This window comes from Syngnathus leptorhynchus, chromosome 16 (assembly GCF_054491065.1).
Source record: "Syngnathus leptorhynchus isolate UIUO chromosome 16, UIUO_Slep, whole genome shotgun sequence".
Classification (NCBI taxonomy): domain Eukaryota; kingdom Metazoa; phylum Chordata; class Actinopteri; order Syngnathiformes; family Syngnathidae; genus Syngnathus; species Syngnathus leptorhynchus.
In genome coordinates, this window is record NC_141210.1 from 5,403,299 (window position 1) to 5,427,331 (window position 24,033).

A 24,033-nucleotide genomic window follows, 5' to 3' on the forward strand; every position below is an offset into this window, starting at 1 on the left:
TTGTTATATGTGTTAAAAAAAAAATAGAGGAAAACAAAATGAGTTAAAGGTTTAATAGCCATATAACAACAAACAAACTCATTTTCAAAGTGGTTGTTTTTTTTTTTCTTCCAGGGCTTGATTTGAAACTTCTAGAAATGTAATAGAAAAAGGTGAAAATTTCAGTATATAAAAAAAACAAGACCAAGGCACTGACAAACAACAAATCTTTTTTTTCTTTTTTTCTTTTAGCTATGCTGACAAAACTGATTTTGGAATTACTTCTGCAGAATAAAGTATTCAAACAAGTGAGGTACGCCAAACCTCACACAATTTATAACAAATGCTGGTCCAGAGTGTGACTAAATTACAAACGCAGACTCCATTTTAAGAAGACAACAAAACGGCTCTAGTAACCATGTGACTTGTCCACATATTGCTTTGGATACAGGAGTCAAACAAAAACAGCATAGAAACAGTGGCCACCTTATTATTATTATTTTTTTTTTTTAAATCTACCCAACAAATAACTATTGTTGCTTTCCTAAATAAAGAAAGAAGTCAATAATAGAACATATTGCCTGCACATTGACGAATCGCATAAGATGCATACTTTCTGGATGGAAAAGGTGAAAACCACCTCCAAATAACAGCAGAAAACCAAAATACAGTGATTGTTTCTTTTCTGTACCAAATAAGGTAAAAAATAAATTATTTAAAAATCCATTCCCTCGCTCAGGCGCATGTGTGTGCCTCCCCAAAAAACAGCCTTTAGTGCAACCGGCTCACATGACACTAGTAAGGAGGGAGGGGAAGGATGGAGGCTACAACAGCGCAACGCTCCTTCCAAAAAGTTCAAGTTCTCATGCAAGTTCTTTGTTCTCCTTGGCCTTCTTTCGCCCTACGAGTGCGCTCCTCCCATTTGGCGAGTCACGAGGATCGTGGCTATGACCCCCGCCGTGAACACGGCCGCCAGTTGCCACGTCGGAGTACCAAAGTGAGAGCCAATGCTCTCCTTGAAAAAAATAAAATACATGGAATGTTGTTTGGATGTCAAGAAAGCAGCCCTTGGTTGTATGCTCACTTACCCAGCCTCCTTGCTCCCAGATCCAGTTGACAAAGTGGTCGCGGAAATATTCGATAGCGATGCTGATGATGGTTCTGATGATGTCAGGAACTTTATTCACGAGCGCCTGGAGTCAAAAGTTCCCTCAGTATTCATAACATTCTCAGTTTTGATTGGTCTCGACTCACTTTGATGACGAGTCGACAGGCCAGGTAAAAGAGAGTGACCACTCGGCCCCAGTTGAACTTTCCGTCTGAGAAGAGCTCGACGGCCACCTTCAAAAACACCTCCTTTGAGGGTTTCATCGAGGGGGAGTTGATCATTCTTGGGATTAAGATACGTAGATATTCATATTCTTTGAATACAGGATGGAAAAACAATGATCTCAAATGGGACAAACGCTTACTGTTGGAGCTCAACGTTGCCATCCAGCTCGTCTCCAATCTTCTGCAGGCACTTGGCCAGCTGCTTATGGCTGGTGTCACATATCTGGCCTCCACCCAACTGGTCCCGGGTCACCAAGGTGCTGTTATCTCCGTGCCGGCGGACTCTCTCGTAAATGAAACTGAAAGGAAAAAATAAATAAAATCATTTCATGTTGGGGGGGGGGGGGGGGGGGGGAACCATGTTTTGTTCGATGACGATTGAGCTTACTCCTTTAACAAGACAGCTCCCAGTTCCAATATTTGCTCCTTGGTGTCACCTGCAAAACACAAAACAGGGTAGTTAGAGCTACCCATTTTCAAAACTGCTTCTTTACTAGTTGAGTTGTTCACCATACCTATTCACATTCCCTTACACAAGAAATGGAAAGATCAATACATGCTCATCTGGTTAGCTTGGAAGAGTAGCAAACGCTAGACTATAACAAAAAAACAATGTGTCCCGAAATGAAAATCGGCCAGCATTTTGAGGTCACGGTTGTTTGTTTCCTCTTGACTTCGCTCGAGACTAACTTGGGGCGCGAGCTAACATGCGGCTAACGACTCACCTCTCGTGGCTACATTTTGTCAACGAGAAATTAAGCCACAGGTGAAGAATGAAAACAAATGGCAACAGGGGAATATCATGTACGCGTTGCGAATCGCCGGTAATGCTGTCACGAGTACTTTTGTAGAGCATAACAAAGGTGAGACTGGCTAACCTACCCCGTCCGCCTCCTCCCGGGTGCGCTGCCATCTTGATTTATGCTCAAACACACTGCTGGAACTTCCGCATTAAAACACGTGACCACTTGTTTGTTGCTGGCAAGCGGTGCGATGATGTCATATTTGTTTATGTCTTAAAAGGTGGACTAAATGCCGTATTATTTAACCAAATAAATATTTTAAAGTGTTTGATGGTGTTTTTCCGTGTAGCTAGTGGTCACACGCTAATTATGGTATTTTAAAAAAACTCGATTGTTCGGGTGACATTTTCCCTGCCTTTAATGCAAATGCAAAACCCAAAACATTTAGCAAGATACCAACAAATATGTCCATAATAAGTGACAATACACCCGACATACTTAAAAATATTTTTAGAGATATTTGCATGTGGAGAAATACTAATAAATGTCATAGTTCGGAACTCTAAATTAATATCAGTGACGGTTGGCATTTTGGTGAAGTAATTTTTGGTCGAGGAGAATATTACAACAACAATCAAGATTTACAGTGCTACATTAGTAAAAGCATTAAACGTGACTCATTTTAATGAAAACAAAAGAATTCGGGACTTCCCCACAAAGTTCAGGAGAAATTGAACCATCATTACCTCTCAGACGCCAACTAGATGTTCATTTGTGAAACTTTTCAAATTATAATTGAAAACACCACAGGCAACTTTCTCTCACTTTACATGTCGTTCCTTCATTCTAAAGCTTTGTGATGATGACTTCTCGAAGTTGATTGGCTAGGAGACGGTCACATGGGCTCATTTGACTGCCTTTGTGCAAACAAAAGGCTGCCAAATAAATTCTAGACATGTAATAATAGACATATTTCTTCAGTATTATTCCCATATAAAAAAAAAAATTAAGCGACCTTCCGGGTACATTGGTGGAATTGTCTCACCTGGATGACCTCACAGTTCGGTTCTATTTACCTGTCCTCTGTCTCAGAGGAGTTGATAGGTGGAATCACAATGACATCACACTGTGTAATTTTCAAACTTGAGCTTGTTGGAATGAATGTCCAATTTAAATTGCACCACATGACCTCACAATTAGCACTGTGCTAATTATCTATCCTCTTGCCCAGAGGAATTCACGATGACATCACAGTGTGTAATTTTAAACTTTAAGGAATGGCTGTCCGACATAAATTCCGCCAATGCTGTAGGAGATCGTCCCAGCAGTAAGAATGCAAATCCTAAACAGATTTGGTTCTTGGCTCTCGGCAGCGACAAGAAGCTACTTCCTGTCGACACCCTTAGTCGGAAACCCTCACCATCTGCTCAATGGTGCACTGCAAACCGAGCGTACTCCCCTCCACGGGAAATCCAACAAACACGTACTGCTTTATCAGGTCACAGGAAGCTGCTCTGCCCACGGTGGACACACTCATTGCTGGCGCCACCTGTACACCATAAGCTCCATGTTGAGCTGCATGCATCACAGGAGGACGCCTCAGCAGTTGTATATTTCCTCACCGAAAGCATTTTGCCAAAACGAGAAACAAGTTCCCAATGTGCTTGGACTCTTGGCACAGGCGGCTAGTTCAGTCGTGGCAGCAAGCAGATGCATGACATTTTGGTTCTTGGAGAGCATCAAAAGAAAATGTATTTCCTGCTTGAAGTTGGTAGTGATGCTCTACGTCATACTGTGCATTAGGAACTTGGTAGTGGATTGTGTTGACCTTCTAATTGCCATTCTTTACTTAATTATGCTGTTTGGATTTTGAAATGAAGAGGGAATGTACAACAAACATGATGTGGCAGAGCAACAAGGAAGGTGTTTTGATATAATACCTAGCGAAGTCCTTAACAAAGTCGTGAGACGATATCCAACTCATATAAAGTCAGATATTTATTTATCACAGCACATTTTAAGCCAAAAGCCCTTGACAATGTTTGGAAAAAGGAAACTACACAAATAATAATCCACAAAGTTGTTTTTTTCCTCTGTAATGTAATGCTACAACATGGCTGATATTTCGTACCAACCAGCCATTTAATTAGCTTCCTACATTTGGAAAATACATTTATAAAGTCAAAACAAAATTGGATTGTATAAACTACATGGTCAACAGAGTAAGATTTTTTCTTCCAAAATTAATTATAAAATTGGGTGAATCCTTTCAGAAATTGCAGTTTGTATTATAAATATATATACAGTATCAAAAATAATTGCGTAAAAATATTCACTGATATAAAGTTATATTGCTGGATTATTGTTTTCATTTAAAAAAAATATACATTAATCACCAACATTACAAATACCCAGTTTAGTTAATTCCCATCAATTCCTGCTGATTTCCATTAAAATAAAATTACCTAAAAAAAAATAGAAATCTATTATATACAATCCTTAAAACACAAGAAATACTGTTTACAAAATACTTGGCTTCTCTCCCAGCACAAAGGAGACAGTAAAACCTAAACGACCATTCTTTCAGTTTTGCTTCAAGTCGAACACAAAGAACAATCAAGTCTTACGTGTACAAATAATTACATGGTGAATAATCTCAATTTACGCTGACGTGAATGAGGCGCACCTTTTTTGGATGCCGATCGTATTCAGCTGAGGTAGACTGTGTCTCAGGCAATGTTCAATGTTACGCAATCCTGACCTAACCTTTGAGTAAAGAACCGACAGGATCTTCAGGAGGCGAGCACCTGCGACTGCATCCAGTCCAGACAGGCATTGAGGCTAGAAGACAACAAAATCTCAATGTTGTGATTTGTCATTTTTCTGTTTTTTCTAATGACATGACATAAGACTAACCCCTCGCCGGTCAGGCCGCAGCAGGCCTGCACGTGCCAGTTGTGCGTTGTGATGGCGTCCAGGGTGAGGTGCCGCGAGATCTCGGTCACCGTCATGGAGCCTTTCACGTCCTGTTTATTGGCCAGAACCAGAATTGCGGCGCTCTGCAAGTCCTGCGAGAAACACATATGTGATTAAATATTCTCAACGTACATTCCTCTAATTCTATTAACGTCGGCATTCAAAAATGTCCACGCACCTCGTGCGCGAGCATTCGGTGCAGCTCGTCTTTGGTGAGTATGAGTCGCTCTAGGTCCGTGCTGTCCACCACCAGGATGACAATCTGAAAAGTGCCCGATCGTCAAAAACATACAATTAGTTCATAGCCCATTTGCCCACATACACTGATTATAATTATCACAAGTTATCAGGCACAACGTTACGATAAGGCCCAGAAGAAACACTTATGTAACCGTCTAGGAGAGGACACGCTATCAACATACCTCGGCGTCGGAGTAATAGGAGTACCAAGTGCTACGAAGGTTCGTCTGGCCTCCAATGTCCCACACTAAAAAGTGTGTGTTCTTCACGGTTATCTCCTCCACATTGCTGCCCACCGTCGGCGATGTGTGAACCGCTTCTTTTGTCACACTATAAGTCAATAACAGCATTGTCAAAACAATGTGATGTTAACAGAAGTAAATACAGTGACATCACTTACAACTGGTAAAGGATGGTTGTCTTGCCTGCGTTGTCCAGACCGACGATAATGACTTTGTGCTCTGGAAGAGACATTTTGTGACATCACTTTAGTTTAAAGGCCGCCAAAATTGTGAGGATATCTACAATGAGCATATATATGATATTTCATAAGACTACAATTCAAGCACTATGATGACAAATGGAAATATTACATATGACTTTTAAGAATGCATTAAATTGTCATTGATATATTAAATGGCAATTATAAACTGTTAAATTATCTTGAATATGTCCAACTATCATAGTAATTGACATTTCTGGTTAAGTAGTTACAAAATATACATTATTATTATTATTATTATTATTATGCAAAATACATAATTAAATTATTATATATTATATTAGATATTATTATAATTATTTCTTACCTCTGTTACCAAATACGGTCATCATCTTGGTGAGGAGAAATCCCATTTCCAATCACAAGTGTGTATGTAGAAGGAAAGTAATGAAAAAAATCTCCTGGTAGAAGCTGAACTGGACTGACAACTGACAACTCTCGTCTGAATGCCGGAGTCTTTATTTCTCAATAGGGAAATGAAACTGGAACGCCCTCGTGACTTGAATTTCCCACACTTGCTCGTGACGCGTGAACTCCTCTTCCACTATAGTGACAAAATATGACGTGTAAATCATTCTTATTCAGTCCTGGTAGGAGGGGGGGGGGGGGATATCAGAACATCGTGTTGTACGTGAAGGCAACACAAGTCTCTGGAATGGACCCATTGATGACGCAAGTAGGAACGCAAACGACATGTCCAAATAAGGGCATGTTTTTTTTTTCTTTTCCGTGTTCTTTCCACAACTTGAAGTGAAACAAGGTGTGTCAGCAATAATAGAATAGAGTGTGGAAATAATGATGGGGTTAAAGTCGAGTGATTAATAAATTCTGACTGTGAAATATAATCTGGAAAGTTTTATGACATGCGTATTGAAACTTTATTGCGCTACTTCAGGAACCCTTGAGATGCTAAAAGTAATTAAGCGTACATTAATTAGAGTGAATCCTCAGTGGCCTACTGAAGGCATTTTGGCTAGCTTCACTGACCTTTACAGCCGGCTTGCTGGGACTTCAATTTAAAATAATAAAATGAAACAAAACCACAATTTTCTGCTTACATTTTTAATTAAAATACGAATTTATCCACAGATTAAAAATGAAAGGCAGAAAAAGCAAAAAAAAAATTAGCTACAATCAGGCACCAATGATACATGTTATGTCATATATTATCTTTTTTTTTTTTTAAACAATTGCGATAACGCAACAATAACATTATTCAATATTAATTTATCCCACTGAAGATGTTTATAGCCTCTCACAACCTCACAAGTGGCGTTTAAAAAAAGATCAGGGGGCTGAGACACACAAATTGAGTCGTTGTGATTTTAAGCAAGTACTATATCTGAGCATAAATAACACAAAAAGCTAGTTGTGTTGGACCTGGAGAAAGAGACAACGTGTGGCCTGCAAAGAAGGAGTGTACGAGTTAAGACGGCAGCGGCGCTGTTGGCGGCATGGCTTGGCGAAACCTTCCGGCACTTTGGATTGTGGGAATTATTTTTTTTTTTGGCAGGATTGTGGGCTCTGGGGTGCAAGGGCGGCACACTGAAAACTACAATGGAGAAGAGATCTGTGTCCATAGAAAATATCTAACATCGAGCATCTTGTCCACCTGCTTTTAAGGTCCGGGTGATAAGAAGTGGACGTTGAAAAAGGGAAGGTGAGGAGGAACCCTGACACTGCACACTGTGGGGGGTATATTGGGGTGGGGTGGTGATATAGACCCTGTTTAAGACTTTGGAGGACAGACGTGATGATGTCCTCACATTCCACAGAAGCTTGACGGAGCTGACAATCAAAAGTAGTGTCCTCGTGCTGTCTCGTGACATTCATGCAGTTTTGTGTAAAAAGCAAAAGACAGAAATCCCTCACTAATTGCCCGTTGGTGCTCTTTCTGTAACGCCCTAAGATACCACAAGACGGCGCCAAAGCTAAGACGAATTGGTCAGGAAAGTATGTATTTTGTGTTAATGTTCAAACTGTGCATAATTTTACAGTAGTATTATGTACTGTATACAACTTCTATTCCATTTTTAGTCGAACATTTAAACCTACAGCACTACTTGCAAATTAATGCTGGTCACTATGGTGGTACTTGGAAGACCAAGTAAGTTGTTGTTTTTTTTTTACAGGTGGTGCTCACTGTAAAAAAAAATTGAGAACCACTGATAGACAATTTTAAGCAATTTGGAGGGGGTTGGGTGGGGTGGGGGTGTGCCCTGCAAATAGAGAGGGATTACTGTAAATCGTTGGATGTAAACATTTGTCGTCTCCTCCTTTCGTGTCTTATCAGCGGATGTAGACGTCCCTGCCCCAGTCATCCTGGTTCTTGTTGCGGCCCTTGTTGGCCCCCGTGTCCAGCGGCTCCTGGCAGTAGCGCTCTCTCAGCTTGGCCCGGCCGTGCTGCGGCTGGCCCCCGTGACTGGGCGCCGGCGGCTGGTTCAGGTTCTCCTGGTCCGGCTCGGCACCCTCGTCCTCCCAGGACGCCTGCCGACCGTGGTGCTGCGCCAGGTGGGGACGGCTGCCCCCTCCGCCGCCGCGGTAAGGCTCAGGCTCCTCGTAGGGGTCGGTCTCAATGTCCATGCAGGAGTCTCCGGCCTCGGTGTACGCCGAGTCCCGGCTGCCCTGCGTCTCCGAGTCGAAGGTGTCTTGCCGGGAAAGGCCGCGGCCGCTGCCCCCTCGGACTTGACCGCGGGAAGAGCGCAGGTATGACTGTTGCTGTTGTTGAGGTTTTCCCCCCAGGTCGCCGTGGTATTCGCTCCCGCCGCATTCTGTGCCCTCCCGCTTGGGGGGCTCGGTATGCACAAGGTTGGACCCCTGGGTGAGTCAGAGGCGAACCACCCGCACAGTGACCATGCAGAGACAAACGGTGTGAGTAAGTTAGTCAAGGTAAGCGGGGGTGAGCAGAAGCAAGAAAACACATTACAGATTAAAGCCGAACCTCAAAAGATGTACGCCCTAAAAGCGGTACGATGCAATTTGTCAAACTCGAGGCTCTACGAAAATATTTGCTTCCCATTATTTTCCATGATGTCTGATTTCAAATTAAGTCTGTGGTTCATCTTTCACTTTTCTACATCATGATTTAATTCCTGAATTTTTTTTCATTGTGCCGCTCCTTCTGGTGTGCTCACTTGGTCACCAGGAGGCGATATAATACTGTCGTGCAGACACAAATAAAGACAAATAGTACATCTACTATAACTGCTGTATGGAAAATGGATTGCATTACATCTTTGGAGGTTCCACTCTGCTTCTACTCAGCAATATTGCACTATTCAACACATTTGCAGATTAAAGTGCTGCTGTAAACATGCTCAAAACGTCTAGGCACAAAAAGTGGTCAAAGCAAACCATAACACACCCAAGCAGTTAATGGACACAACTGTGCCACCCTCTGGCTCAATGAGGTCATGGCACCTTTTGACACTAAATGTGAAAAAAAATCTATCTTCTGGTGTTACTATCGTGGGGGTATCTGTGATTGGACCTGTCCATCTTTACATTTCAAATATCAAATATGGCTCTTGAGCACCAAAGTTTGCCCAACACCTGATATCTAAGTTTCATAGCCGATTAACCAGACACGCATTAGATGCATAACCAAACTGCATTTTTGGATGAGTTAACAGCCATATTAGTGTGTCAGCCTGCAAAAAAGATGGGCGCTTTTTTCCGATTGAGGGGGAGGGCAGGCATGACTTGCTGTTTTCAGGGGCGGCGCCATGGCAACAACGGGGGAGGACGGCTAACTGGAGAGCGGCTGGCGGAGGAAGGAGGCCACCGAGGTGACTAAACGAGGGCAGGGGATTTGGCTCTTAATTGCAAAGAGAAAGACGGGGGGAGGTGGAGCCTTCTGAGTTTCTCTGGACTTCCACTTTAGGTGAGAAGGTCTTAATTTAGCAGGTCATGTGTGTGTGTATATATATATATATGTGTGTGTGCGGGTTTTTTTTTTTGGGGGGGGGTGGATGAGTTCCTACTCCCGCATTCTGGCGGCCACAAAGTCTGAGTGCTGGACTTGGCTTCAGAGGGCGTGTTCGTCCTCTTTGCCGTCGGCGTGGCCGTCCATGTCGGGCCACAGATCCATATTCCTGCGCAGCGAGGTGAGCACCTGTACCTGCAGGTTGGAGACGGGCTCGGGCGAGGCGGCCAGCGCCGCCGTAGCCATGGTGCGGTTGAGCAGCGGGTTGGGCGGGTTGCTGCTGGGCGGGTGCGTGGCCTTCCAGTAGGCCTCCAGGTAGTCAGCCAGGTGCTCGCAGGCGTCCTCAAGCTGGTTCTCGTCCAGGATGATGTCAAACAGTTCCTGCATGAACAGTAGAGGAGATGCCAACATCCCATTAGGGGGGGGCGTCCATTGGCGGAAAAGCACTATTTTTGTCCAAACGAGACCCCTCAAACTCACTTTAACATAGTTTCTATACACTATGATGCCACAAGATGACGCCAAAGCATTTGACAAAATATGTCTCAAGATTTTATCTAGAAATCTTAAAGAATTACTTTTCCAAAAAGTGTGAAATTATTAAAGGACCTACAGGGGGGCACTGAGCCAACTTGTCTGCTGCAACCATCTGCACATTGAGGTGTTTGGCTTGGGACTTCCCCCTGGATTTAATGAGCCGCTGCAGAACCTGAAAGATAATTACAATTAAAAAAATGTAAAAAAAAAAATGGTGAAAATGTGGAAAATAGAAATCATTTACATATACTCGGAAATACTCAATTTCAAAATTTTTATCTTGGAAAAAATGTAAGAAAATACTTAATTCTATTTCATCCAATGAAAAAAGAGAAGGGAAGTGACAATAACAACAACAACCACAAAAAACATGCAATAACATACAACCAGCTATTATTGCTACTCCATAACAACAACAAAGTACTTTCCACCACGGGACTCACCTTAGGAGATGCTATCTTGATGTAGACGATAATGGGAGCCAGCGAGGTTTTGGCCAGCTGAGACGGGTGGTTGATGGTGTCGGCATCCAGGGCAACCAGCTGCAGCGTGCGGGCCAGCTCAAAGATGCGCTCGATCTCGCTCTGAACCTCAGCTGCGCCCCCAAACACACGAGAGGAAGCGTTGAGTTCATGAGGAGCAACACACTTTATTCCGACTGCTAGGTTAGTACAAGATCATGCAAGGAAAAAAAACCTCGTGTGAACTGGCTCAGATCACACGTTCAGTTCCATTTAGACACAGCTAAATGGAACGATACGCGGCATTCTCATTCTGTCGCCTCCCGAGCATTAAGGAAGTCCTCGTGTTGGTCAGTCTCTTTTCAAAAAAATAAAATAAAATAAGAGGAGGCACTTGAAGAATGAGATGCCATAAAAATATGGGCACACATTCTCATTAACATGACACAGAAGCCATAGAATAATAAAAAAAAAAAAAAGTTGGAGATTAGCGTTAGGGCTAACGGGAACTGCAGCAATTACAGTGGATATAAAAAGTCTACACACCCCTGTTCAAATCCATTTTGAGGTCCAATTAATGGTGGAAACATTTGAAAAAGTTCACATTTGAACAGGGGTGTGTAGATCTAAATTGGTAAACTGAGCTAATTTACAAATGATGTTAGCATTCTAGCATTTCTCCTAGCGTGATCAAAGTGAAAGCATTTCAATCACTTCTATGTTCCAAATGAATTCACCATTGATCAAGCGAGCTACGTCGGAGTGTATTTTCGAATCGCCTTTTGAAATGTAAATTACAGCGACGTACATAAGGTTCTTTTTAGTCTCTATATCTTCCGCGCTGGAGTCCTGAGATTGACGGCTGATCCAAACGGTACCGTGCTAAACTGACTGTTAGCGTCGTGCTAATGTTGCCATCAAGTGCGGCACCCTCGCAGCGCTAAAAGCTATTGAGGCCGGAAGTGGAGGCAAGGTTTCCATTAACCTCCGCACACACACACACACACACACACACACACACACACACACACACACACACACACACACACACACACACACACACACACACACACACACACACACACACACACACACACACACACACACACACACACACACACACACATTGGTTGCAAATTGAAGTGAGAAGCTTGCCCCCCATTTCGCTATTCCTGGACTTCCCACAGTAGCTCCACGAGGACCATCTAAAGCACCTCCACCCTCACACAAGGTGGAGAGCGGCATGAGAGTATCAGTTTGTTTGGCTCCCGTTCGACAAGAGCAGCTCGCGGCCCTTCTGCCCTCCCACGGATACGCTTTTTGGTTTCATAACACTTTTTTTTTTTTTTTTTGGGTGGTGGTTCTCTTTACCAGAAGCTACAGGCTATCACACGGAGAAGGATGAGAAGCAGCAGACAAGGCAAGCAGACGGGCAAATCAAGTGTGGAGGATGGGTGAGAAAAGGAGGGGGGGGGAAGGGGGAGAAGGTGGGAAGGGGGGGGGTGCATACATACCCAGGACATCTGATTCAAGAGAGGGTGGAGGAGGTGGAGGGAGATGATGAGGAGGAAATATGGGCGAAGAAGGGCAGAGAGACAGGATGAAGAAAAGTCAGACTCAGAAACTCGGGGAGAAAATTAATGAGGAACAATTTTTTTTTCACGATTCGGTTAAGTAGATGTCATTTCTTAATAATGTTCCTGGGTGAATTTGACCTAGCAAAGACCTGAATGAGCCAAGAGAACTTTGAGGTTTGGAACTAGATCTTATCTGATAAGATGACATTTGATGAGAGTTTAACAAAGTGGTATGATGACAACAATTGTGTGTGTGTGTGTGTTTTGTGGGTTTACCCAGGCTGGAACGGGTGCTGGAGCGTTCGATGATGGTGTGTTTGCTGGGGTTATTGAGGACCGAGCGCTTGGCCAGCGAAATGTCCGCCGTCACTCGTGTGATGGATATCCTGCGACAGGGAGGCACTCGATCAACTTTTGGGGTAGGAAAAAAAAAAGAAAAATGGCGCTTAACGGGAACTACTTACCTTCCCTCAAACTTGTGTTTCAGGAAATCAAAAAGAGCCTTCTGCATCATGTCTGTCACCTGCAGCGTAAACAGTAGTATTCAAAAATACTAACAACGCATCTCTTCCCCAAAAATATTGGGACACATGGTTGCTATGGCAGCTTCCACTCACTTCGTAGCCTTTGAGCGACGGTCCAACCAGGATGATGGGTCTCATGGAAGGAACCACGTCATAAGGAGGCACGTGCTCCATCTATGACGAAACACACGTACGCACATCCTTTGAATACACTCAGAAAAGGACTCATAGCTACATATCTAACATTTATTCAATTCTTACATGCATTTGCCTGAAAGAGGCGAGGCCCAGGTGGGCGTGTGTGTGATGCCGATGAGCTTCCGAGTGAGCAAAAAGTACATAAAAGCATGTTTGCGTTGAGCAAAAAAAAAAAAAAAATAGCCTTCACTGCATAAAGGCAATGCCCACGCATAGATCAGCCACGTTTGAAGCTTATTCTTACATTGTGACTCAAGTATGATTCATCCATGTAAGCGCTTTCTCTCTTCAAAAGTCCAGTTTCTTTCGCTGCCCCTCAAACCCCCCCCCCCCCAGACTAGGGGCATACATAGTGACGACAGGAAATCTATATTGTCCATTACGCCTCCGCTTTGTATTGAAAAGGCATTTACATTATCTTACATAAATCTTCCTCGGCCTCATTTACATCCACACGGGGCTATAAATACATATTTTAAAAAGCTCCTAATGGCTCTCGTCGACGCGGGGCCCAGCCAGCGCTGGAGCGGTGTACATAACAGCGGTGTATTAATAGTGTTAGCACAGCGCGCAGTCGTCGGCGTGGTGTCATGTACGGTGTACAGTAACGCCGTTCGCTCCGCCGGCGACTTCGGCGATCCGCTTTGGCGCTTCATTCCGGAGCTTCCAGAATATCTGCTCGATTATCTCTGCACCCTGATCGGTTTTGCTCCGTGATGAGTACAGTGTGTGTGTAATTTTAGACATTTTGGATAAAAGGATTATTAGCGTGGGATTATCCCCTCCCTCATTTGATGGCAATTATGATGTGTGATTGTTTTTTTTCAATATATATATTCTCATTTTCCTAATGTTATGGCCACTTGAAAATATTTTATGTTCAAACGCATCCACTTTGGTCACAAATGGAGATGAAGGCGTGTCGGGAGGAATCAATAGACGTGTACCTGCGGCGTCGCCATGGCGGCGAGGATTGGCGAGGATTGGCGAGGTTTGGCGGGTGATACATTTCAATGGGTGGTGGGATTACAGCTCACTCTGAGACATTCTATTTTGCTCTTTGATTATATTTTCCATATCTGGGGATTTTTTTTTTTTTTCTTGTTTGGAGGTTTCTAATTACCGTCCCATCTCTCATATGATGCGGCCCGAGATATTAGTTTGGTTAGGTATGGAAAAGCGCACTCACCGACTTCTGTTTCTGTTTAGCCGGACCGCCTACGGAAGCATTCCACGCAACATGCCAGAAGACACACAAAAACACACACAAGAGCTTGGTTAGTCATTGGGTGAAAAGCATTGAGAGGGGGGGGGGGGGGGTACTGCCATCGGGGGTACAGTTTATAGCGCCTTCCTATTAGAGTTTCAGGCAGCTGTGAGGTGTTAGTCTTGGATGAGTTATGGGCAGAGGGGAGGTGGGGGGGCAAATGCAGGCAGGTGGGAGGAGGAAGGAAGGGCTGTTGGCGAAGGCGAGAAGCATCCAGCACCCCCACCAAATCCCAAAGTCCAGTCCCATCACTTCCTAGTGTTACCTTCTTAAAGAAAGGCAGCCGGTGCGTGTTGGCCTGAGGCGAGGTCACGCTGCCGGACATGACCTTGGGGGAGCGAGGGTCCCCCTGCGACTCAGGGAGCTCCTCGGCATCCAGGTCCAGGGGGTCAACATCATAGGTCACAGTGGGCATATCCGTGTGCGCTAATTGGCATGTGGGAGGGGGCGGGGCATAGAAGCGAAAGCGCGGAGACAGTGACAGAAATAAGGAGGGAAAAAAAAAAGGGGGGGAAGATAGAAGACGAGATGTGAGACGCATCGGAACGGAAGCACCAAAGGAAGAAAAGAAGATGACATTGACAAGAGTGTGAGGGAGGAAATGTCAGATTGTCATGAGGAAATGCAATGAATGTGCTGTGTGACGCTAATGAATAGAAGACAGCGAGCATTCACGACCCAAAAGAATTTCTCGCCTTTTGTTCGAGCCGTGATGTTTTTGACCTTCTCAATGGAGCCTCGCATTTTGGAGAGCTTTAACTAAAGCAACAAAAGCTGAGTGACGTGAGCAGAAAATGGAGACGGGAGGAAGTTATCGAGGAATGGACTTTGTGTCACATGATTTAACACGGTCCGCCGCTTGCTTCTTTGATTGGCCGCTCGTGAATATGCAAATGTACAAGTTGTTTTGACCTCACCTGTTCCAGGTGGGGTGGGCCTGCGCGTTCCCGTGGCGACATCCAGGCTTGAGCTTCCGCCAGATTTACTAAAACAGACAAAAGGACATGAATGCCATATTTATCATTTAGCTACTTGTATTTTTCCAAACCTGGAGCTGAGTCGGTTCTGCCTCATCCTCTGCTCCTGTAGAAGTCGGGTGTTCTCTAGCTTGACCGGGCTGGGGATGAAGCCCACCTCGCAGCCCTCCTTCACCAGACGCCCGATCCACCAATCATTGTTGTATTTCTGCAAAAACAAAAAACAGCCAGGCATTACGAGACGATCACCGACCCCAGGATGGCGGCGCAAACAAACCTCTTTGATGTGTAGGAAGTCTTTGGCTTCGAAGGATATGGCCAGGCCCTGTACGGGAACGTCATCGCTGGGGCCCGGGTTGTAGCCTACGTTTGTCCGCACGGCAAACGCAACTGGTTTGGTCTGGACAGAAAATAAAAGTGTTCAACGCCCACTAAAAAATAAAGAGTAGTCAAACGAACAACTGACCTTTGCTTTCTCGAGCGTGGCGAGGGCCTGCCTGTCCGCCTCCTTCCTCAGGGCCTCGGGATCCTCCTCCAGGGACACGTCGGAGTCCGACGGCCGGCTTGTGTAGGAGTCGGCCGAGCCCTGCCGCATAAACACAAGAGCGTGAGGGATGTTCCGTGTACTCTTTTGGAGATTGGCCATCTTTGCCGACTTGTACGTCTATGCGGAGATGACTACGTAGCCTACAAGGTCGCTCATATTAAGAGCTGAAAGCTGACTCAGTGTAATTTGAGGTGCTTTGGCCGCACAACAAAAGGTAGAGTCAGCCATGCAGATGAGCCATCAGGTAGGTACACACTACTCATAACGACCCGAGGACCGGTCATTTCATTAGGTACACCTGCACCCGATATTTGGATCACATTTATTTATTTATTGAGCGTGTCAATGAATAAAGTGTAAAGGTAACATTTTTGACACGACACATGTATTGGGATTGTTCAGGTGTACCTAATGAAGTGTCCAGAGAGTACATCTCTGTGTTTTGCAGGTGTTGCTGACAAAAGCGCCGACAGCTGAGTGCGGCAAGCAGAACAAGTGAGTCATGAGGTGTGGGCCTCCAAAATAGAGGTGAGACTGCGTAAAAAGATAACACAAGCCATATGTAACCGCAATGGATAAATTCCCTGCTGGCATGTCAAGTGAACATGACAGATATGAAACGGCATCTTTGGTGCGGTGAATCGCAATCATGTTTGATTCGCTCATAGTTTGAAGTTCACATCTTAATCAATCATTCCCAAAGATGTACATTACTGTATAAGAAGATGATAGAGAATTGTGACAACTCTTCCTCATTTCTTCAGTCAAAATGCAGCTGATCTTATAACTTTAAAATGTAAACAGTTGTGTGCTGCCACCTAGTGGTCAAAGGTGAAATTACACCCCAAAATAAGAAACTGAGTTAAATATCATATAGACGGCGAATCCACATGGATTTGCATCTAAATGTATTTCAAAATTGACCCGAACAATGTTAATGTCTGGTCACAATGGGACAAATTGGGGTTAATGTCCAAATGGCAGCTGTGAGGGTTTGCTTAATGGATGCTGAAGGTGGCAACATAATACTTTTTGCATGCAAGTGTGTGTTGAACGTCCCGCGCCCCCTTTTATGACTATCCTCATCTCTCTTTGAGCAATTCCCGAGCAAACGACAAACACCAGTGTGTTGATTCTGGCTCAGCCACCTGTCGCATTGTGCCGCTCGGCAGACTCGTATGTAGACACTCCCTGTTGCCGAGGCGACGGCCCTCCTCGCTAATTCATGGTGTTCCTCTACACGTACACGCTTAGCCGCACACTATCCCCACTTCCTGTTGCATCTCGGCGCACGTAATGAGGATGGCACCAGCCGCCTTCGCCGACAAGCTCTGACTCATCCCTCTGGGAGCATCCCGACAACAAGGGAAGTTCAACAGAGATTTTAATGGCCGACCTTGGAGGTGGGGAGGGGTGAAATGTACTAAAATAAAAGGCACCCGGATGACGTCGGAAATAACTGACAAATGTTTTGAGTCACACTGTAACACGCCAAAAAAAAAAAAAAAAAAAAAAAAAATAGAAGAGCGAGGCAGCTAGCGACCCATCCATCCGTTTTCAATGGCGATTGTACACTGCAGCCATTTTACAGCATTTTGACTTTTTAAAGACCCACAGGAACGTGTTCAATTATTTTATATGCACTAAATCTACCAAATGAAGTCTGCTGTACTAACAATGAATGGCTGTAAGGAGTACAAAAGAAAACAAAAGTCTCCAGGAAACTCAACTCAACCCTTTTTGAAATCTTCTTCGTCTTCCCCTCCTCATGTCACCGGGGCTGTGTCTCTAATTTAGCCGCTTGCTTCACTTCGCATACAGCTCCCTGTTGAAAATAGCTGCGAGTCACGTGACGGAGCAGCTGCCACCCCATTGGTCGCCGCCGGTCTCGAGACCCCCGCGGTGTCATAGTAACCACCTCAGCTGCATCCGTGTGGAGGAGGCGATGGGGAAACTTGAGGGTGGTTGTGGATGAATTTGAAAGTGTTTGAAAGAATCCATCACGCTCAATCTGGTTGAAGGCGCGATAACGTCACCGGAGTGGGAATAATCCAGAAGATGATGAAAAATGCATTGTGATACATTGGCACCTCCTTAGCGGTGATATTGAATAACTCAGAAGGGGGAGGGGGGTGGGGGGATAGCATGGATAGCAAACGGACACGAGCGAGCTTTGACTAATGAGGCTCGAGAAACATCGTTACCGCGCAACAAAGAAAAATGACTTCACGTTCCCTGCGACGAGTGCTTTCTCCGGAAAAACGACTTTTAGGGAAGAGGCAGAACACCTCAACACTGAAAGCAACTGAAAATGTTGGATTGGAGGTCGAGGAGCCTGTCGGAACCCGCCAGTCCGAGTTGAAGGTTTCTGGGGTTATGGTCTTTCGCTCCAAGTCGAAAATAATCATTTCAAGTGTAACCAACTAAACGTTCTATATTTGTTTTGTGCGTAGACGTCACAAGATACCACACGGGGAAAAAAACTCATTTACAAAAACAAATCACATCTGTAGCACACGGTCACGAACGGCGGCCATCTTTATTTGCTCTGTCACAGCGGTGCCATGGTAACCAAGTTTGAGGTTGCTGAGTTTACTGGAGATGTGAGTCATGCATTTAAGTTTGTTTCCACTCATGTTTTTGTCATGAGAATGCTATAAATACAAAAACACAATTTCACGACCCACTAGGAACATTTATTCCATATAATCTTTAAAAAGCTACATCAAAAAGGTCAAATAACTGCAAAGGGATCATTTTGGATGTGGCTACGATTATCTCAGAAACAGCCTTAGAGCGATAGATAAAGAATGGATATAAAAGCCCAAAAAGTAATGATAAAAAAAAAAAAAGCTGTGAGTTGTAAAAGTGTCATTTTGGTGGACCACGATTCAAGTTTTCAAGCAACTAAAGCTGAATCGTTGTCCCATTTTGATTTAAGGAGAAAAAGAAATGAATAATACAAAGTAGCTTTGAATATTTCAGTCTACTTTCTGATACTTTGAGAACAAACTCCGCCAGCAACGTCGACATTTCTCGCTTCTCTGAGTTAATAACTTGGAATGTCACCCTATGAAACGGCCACGGCGCTGTGCCGGAAGGCTGACTGGTCAGCGCGCATAGCGCTGGACGCGACCCGGTGGGGGACTTGGAAGTCTAAATTAAAAACACAGAGCCTTCCCAGCAGCTGTGAGCGACCCAAAATGGAATTACAAAGTAAGCCGCTGACCCGCAGTTACGGTACTATCGGGACACGGGCTGGCAAATTCACATTTCCCACCCAAGTTACGACATCTCAGAGCAACACCTGCCGAGGCCTGGACTCACAAACGCACACATGCACAGTTAGTCCGACAAATGGCCGCCGAAAAGTCTGCAAAATTCTTCTTACCACGACGGGCCGCTGAATCCGATCAGTCCTCTCCATACCTCCTTTGCCACACTCTCCTCACCACGGCCGACCCAGAGAGGGGGGGGGGGGGGGGGGCAGTGCCGGAGTCCACAGACCGGTGTGTGTGTGTATAAAGTGGCAACTAGTATGTGTGTGTGTTAGCTTGACAAGTGGACATGAGCAGAGAGATCCAGAAAAGTGTGCAATGTGTGTGTGTGCGTGTGAGAAAAGCAAGAGACGCTCTCTTAACCTCCAACCCCACCCCAGCGCACTCTCTCGTATCCCTCCACAACCCAAAGGAACGTGAACCTTGTCTAAAGGAAGGGAACTGGAGCCAGCGGGTCCGGGGTCGGGTTGCAGGACTTGTGCTACATTTGCAAACTGGGGAAATATATTTAGCCGGTGGGCCAGGCAGGAACAGAGACGTAAGTGCGCCGAGGCCAAGGAGGAGGCCTGGTATGCAGCCGTCAGCCATCCAATGCTCCAGCTGACGTGGGATAGGACGGGGCAGTGCCCAGGGAAACCCCCCTCCCCTCTGGAGCCTGTTTGCTGCTGATCTCTCATGGACTCACAGAAACTAGTCCAGGACAGCTTTGAAGTTGTTCACTTAAAAGCAAGTCAATGATGCGCTTAGATAGCGCTTTAGCTACACCATATGGTGTCCAAAGTGCTTAGTCCAGTTCTAAACCAAACTCAAGTTCTGGGTCATTTGCATCAATTTTTTGGGCCCAAATCTAAACATTTTCTGTCATTAAACCCAAGTTAAGCAAGTGCCAAATTGTTTAGTCCAATTCTAAAGCATCCATCCAAAAAATCTTCAACTCAAGTTTTACTTATGGGCTCATTGTGTCCACTAGGAGGCAACCTGTGACCTGATCACCAGGTGATAGTGAAAGAATGGCCACCCAGCAGTTGGTCAAACTGCAGTAACTGTTAGTTATCAACCAAATGATTCCAAAACTCAATTGGAAATTCAATGGACCACACTGAGCCCTTTTATAAATTGCATTTACGATTGAAGGCTTTACATGGTCTTTAAATAGAACGAGTCTTAGTCCTAAAGGAATGTGAATGTTTTGATACTATCATCGGTGTATCGGGAGCAGAAAAATCTCATCCCCTTCCATCCACGCTGTCATCCGGCCAAGAAAGCGCAGCACGGCGGCAGACAGTCATCCTCATCGTGTTTTTGTTGAACTTGATGCGCAAACAAGGCTACGCAAACACGTAGGCCGCCGTGGCGCCCACGCACGAGAAACAGTGTCGCCGAAGCGCCGTCTCCCTCGCATCCCCATCCCACTGTGGCTGCGTGCACGAGGGGGGGGGGATTCAGTGGCCCGGTTGCCATAGAAACCAAGCCCCGGTGTACTAGCCAGTTTCTCCGCCGACGGTTGATTGTGTATATCTGTGCGTTTTCGCATCTTTGAAAGAGTTTGCTCCTGCGGAGGTGCGCGAGACTATAATGTCTATACGAGGCTTTGAGCAAAGCAAAATGAAAAACGGGGTGAAGGTATAAAACCTAGCGGGTGCATACACACTTTTTTGTGGTGGTGATTTTCATTTGTAAAGGTCTATAACCAACTTCAATTCCAAATTCTATTCCAATTAATGTACTCCAAGTAAAGCAGTTGGAAAGTAACCCAATCAAAGTCTAGCACATTTCGTTCTAGTCCCAAAAAAGTCATTAGTCCAAAGTGAAGTCGGTAAATTAGCTAAAGCTAATGAATTAGGTCAAAGTTGACAGTGGAAAGCAGGTTTAAAATGTGTATTGTCCATCTTTAAAACCAGCTCTATATTAATTTGAGCCAGGTCGAAATGAAGACCCAAGCCAAACTTAGTTCGAGCTCATTTGTTCCAATCCAAAGTCTTTTGGTGCAAGTCTTAAGTCATTTACTTTTTTCTAGTGTTGTTAGATTTGCGCAAGTCCTGTGTTGCAATTCCCAACGGGACGGACGTTACCTGTCGGACGAAGCTGTTGGACGTGGTGTCGGACGAGGTGCTTCCATCAGAGCGCTTGAAGCGGCTCTTCCTCTTGGCGTACTTGCCCTGAGGAAAGAAAGAAGCCTGGGTGTGGCTTTGAAAGACAAAAACAAAAACAACTTTGCCCTCACACAGTCATTTATCTTAACAGATGGTTGTAAAAGCCCCGGCCTGCCGCTGTCGCCGACGGAGACGACGTTGGCCAGAAGCGGGAACACGCGCACAATTCACGAGCAGCTGCGGAGACTCCTCATTTTTCATGTTCTGTTGCAAGCCTCTAATCAGATTGGCGCACCCCTGCCAAGTGGACTCTATCCGGGTTGGGCAGAAGCCGTTCATTACATTAGAAGCCCACCCTGGCCACATCGCCATGGTTACACAATGCCGACTAATCACATTTGCGGAGGAGACGGCCTGTTCTTCTTCTTCCCGTGAGGATCCGCCGGGTCAGAACCAAAACGCACTGTCAAAACGCTTTGTATTACACCCGTTGGACACTTGATTAGGTACACCAAGACAATCACACTCCACTCAAGATCTCGTTATGAGGCAGTGCAATCATTAGCATAGGGTCAGACAAAAAAATGAGCATCATTATATTTGATTTGCCGAATAAAATGTCCTGTGAGTGCATTACATTAGCGCAGGATAGCAGCACTTGCTTTACTTGCTCAACTGATAAATTGCCCATGTAGCAATACTCCAAACCTGCAGGTGGCAGCGGTTTGTATTCAGTCATTCTTAAGTTTTATACCAACATAGTGATCTATTATAAAAAAAAAAAACAGTAACATAGTAGGCCTCTGTGTTCATAAAAATATTTTTTTCATAAAGTGTAAATTAATGCAACAGGTATTACAGATTAATGCAAATGTCATGTAAAATACAACTCGACTTATTATTTATCCAGATTTTTATTTTTCTGTTGTCTTTTAGCAATAAAGGTTGTAAGGTATGTGCACATTCCTTTTCTGTGGGGAAAAGGGACAGGCAAATGGCAGCAACAGGGAGTGCAGGGGGCTTCTCTGTGGTAAATGTCCCACCAGATTAAACGTTGATGTATAATTAAAGAAGAAGCGAGCAGGGGGGTTTATTCAAGTGGAGGTGTGGCAGGGCAAACTTCAAATATATCTTTAAAATCGATGATATTAGTTTTGTTACACATAAAAGAATTCTGACTATTTTGATTGCCTCACCAAATAGCAGGGTCTGAGAGTTTAAAGTTCAAGTTTCCTGGTACATGGAGAACTTTGTGGGGGCTGAGAGTGGGAAGGAAGGTATGATTGGAAGCGCTGGTTTCTCTCGCTGCATGTACGTAGAGAGATGAGTGTGCTCAGCGTGGGTGTGTTTGTTCCACTTTTTCCACCGACAAGAAAGAAACAAATATAAAATATTGTGGATTGTTGTTTTTGCACACTCAATCTCTCGAAAAAAGGAAGGCACAGACTATTTGTGGCTGCTGTGAATTGACACCATGGAGGAGTTAGGACTATGTGCGAAATGATGTTGGCAATTTGCAGATTTTTCTCCCTACTAAAATATTCAAAGTCAGATGATCTGCTTGTAATTCATATCTTGTTTTAGTGTTAAGGGAAATTTGAAAAAAAAATTCACTACATGTATTTTTAAATAATCAGCCTATTACTCAGTCATCAAAATTTCATTTTGCAAAATATTGGAATCAACGTCGGCCTAAAAATGTCATCTCACTGGTTAGCACAAAAATGGGTGGAAGGGTGTTTTTAAATAATACAAATAAATATTTGCTCTTTGAAAATAGAAATACAAACGTATTAGTATCATAATTAAAAATTGCTATTTTTCCTAGTTGACCTTGTAACAAAATTAAAATGTTGAATCAAACATTACAAACGACATGCACAATAACAATCAGCTGAAATTTCAACTTCAAAAGTGAGCATTATTATCTTTGTAAAGGAACCATTTATGATTGGATGGCTTAATAGATTGTACATGTGTGCCCAATGAAGTGGCCTCCAAGTATTGAAGATTTTGCTGATTTTCTTTTTCGATCAAATGGGTTTTTACGTGTTTACGTTGTCGTTAAACAAAGGCGTGGCTTTGCATCGCATCCAATTGAGATCCAATTGCATTGCTTATCCTACCACTGTGTACACAAACGCTGATTATTAGCCACCCATTAGTATCATCTGCACATCAAAACATGAATATATATCAAATAAAATTCAGAAAAGGGGGAGAAATTGGACATTAATGTACATAGAATGCCTTCTCTAGGGCAAATCAGCTCACTGGAAGCAAATGTGCAAGTGGCCAACAACCTGTTAATCTGTTTTGGGAAAACACGCGCAAACATTTGTCGAAGAGAAAACGGGTCCAGTCAAATTGTTTGACATGAATATAATATGGGTCTTTTTTTTCACCCCTCTTTCTCTTCACCCTCTCTTTTTCTTACCTGTGACTGAGGATGGGGGTCGAACATGTCCATTTGGATCTCCTGGGTCGAGGTGGAAGGCGTCCTGGACATACTACTTTTCTGTACCATTGAATTAACTTTTGGCCCTTGATTAAAGAATGTCTTTTAGGCTGGGGGGGGTTTACGTCGGTGTCCACGGACTCATCTTTGTCGTGGAAGAGGGGCTCGCCCGGCCGATGCTGAGTAGAATGGCAACAGCTGCCTTCGCTGCAAGCTTGCCGACGAGAGCGGAGGAAGGAAGCGCCGTGTTGCCAAGTTAGCGGTAGGGGACAAACATACATCCGGTTGTAGCCTTCAAAATGAAATCATATTGTATAATAGTGCATATGTATCTGATTGCGGAAGGTAACGCTACTTGCAAGTACTTCCTTCGCTTTTCTAATAGTGTGCAATTAAATGGCCTTCCTTGCAGTGTATTT

The 24,033-nt window shown here is 44.3% G+C and overlaps 3 protein-coding genes across 3 annotated transcripts; all 3 read right to left on the bottom strand.

The window, feature by feature from the left end:
* Window positions 1-28: 28 nt before the first annotated feature.
* LOC147044343 (apoptosis regulator BAX-like) lies at window positions 29-2,325 on the bottom strand. The gene is made up of 6 exons (XM_085934012.1): window positions 2,194-2,325; window positions 1,700-1,748; window positions 1,452-1,610; window positions 1,234-1,369; window positions 1,068-1,172; window positions 29-994 (listed from the first exon to the last, which is right to left on the bottom strand). The coding sequence occupies exons 1-6, from the start codon at window positions 2,222-2,224 to the stop codon at window positions 881-883; spliced, it is 594 nt and encodes a 197-aa protein (XP_085790138.1). The 5' UTR covers window positions 2,225-2,325; the 3' UTR covers window positions 29-880.
* Window positions 2,326-4,034: 1,709 nt separating this feature from the next.
* Window positions 4,035-6,206, bottom strand: arl5c (ADP-ribosylation factor-like 5C). Its single transcript, XM_085933948.1, has 6 exons — window positions 6,080-6,206; window positions 5,671-5,731; window positions 5,453-5,600; window positions 5,209-5,292; window positions 4,971-5,122; window positions 4,035-4,895 (listed from the first exon to the last, which is right to left on the bottom strand). Exons 1-6 carry the CDS (start codon window positions 6,123-6,125, stop codon window positions 4,847-4,849), a joined length of 540 nt encoding a protein of 179 aa, XP_085790074.1. The 5' UTR covers window positions 6,126-6,206; the 3' UTR covers window positions 4,035-4,846.
* Window positions 6,207-7,958: 1,752 nt separating this feature from the next.
* On the bottom strand, window positions 7,959-23,869 carry cacnb1 (calcium channel, voltage-dependent, beta 1 subunit). Its single transcript, XM_085934123.1, has 14 exons — window positions 23,594-23,869; window positions 21,136-21,222; window positions 15,705-15,824; window positions 15,516-15,638; window positions 15,310-15,446; window positions 15,179-15,246; window positions 14,184-14,212; window positions 12,890-12,970; window positions 12,737-12,795; window positions 12,549-12,658; window positions 10,678-10,829; window positions 10,311-10,406; window positions 9,893-10,078; window positions 7,959-8,589 (listed from the first exon to the last, which is right to left on the bottom strand). Exons 1-14 carry the CDS (start codon window positions 23,681-23,683, stop codon window positions 8,062-8,064), a joined length of 1,866 nt encoding a protein of 621 aa, XP_085790249.1. The 5' UTR covers window positions 23,684-23,869; the 3' UTR covers window positions 7,959-8,061.
* Window positions 23,870-24,033: the final 164 nt, after the last annotated feature.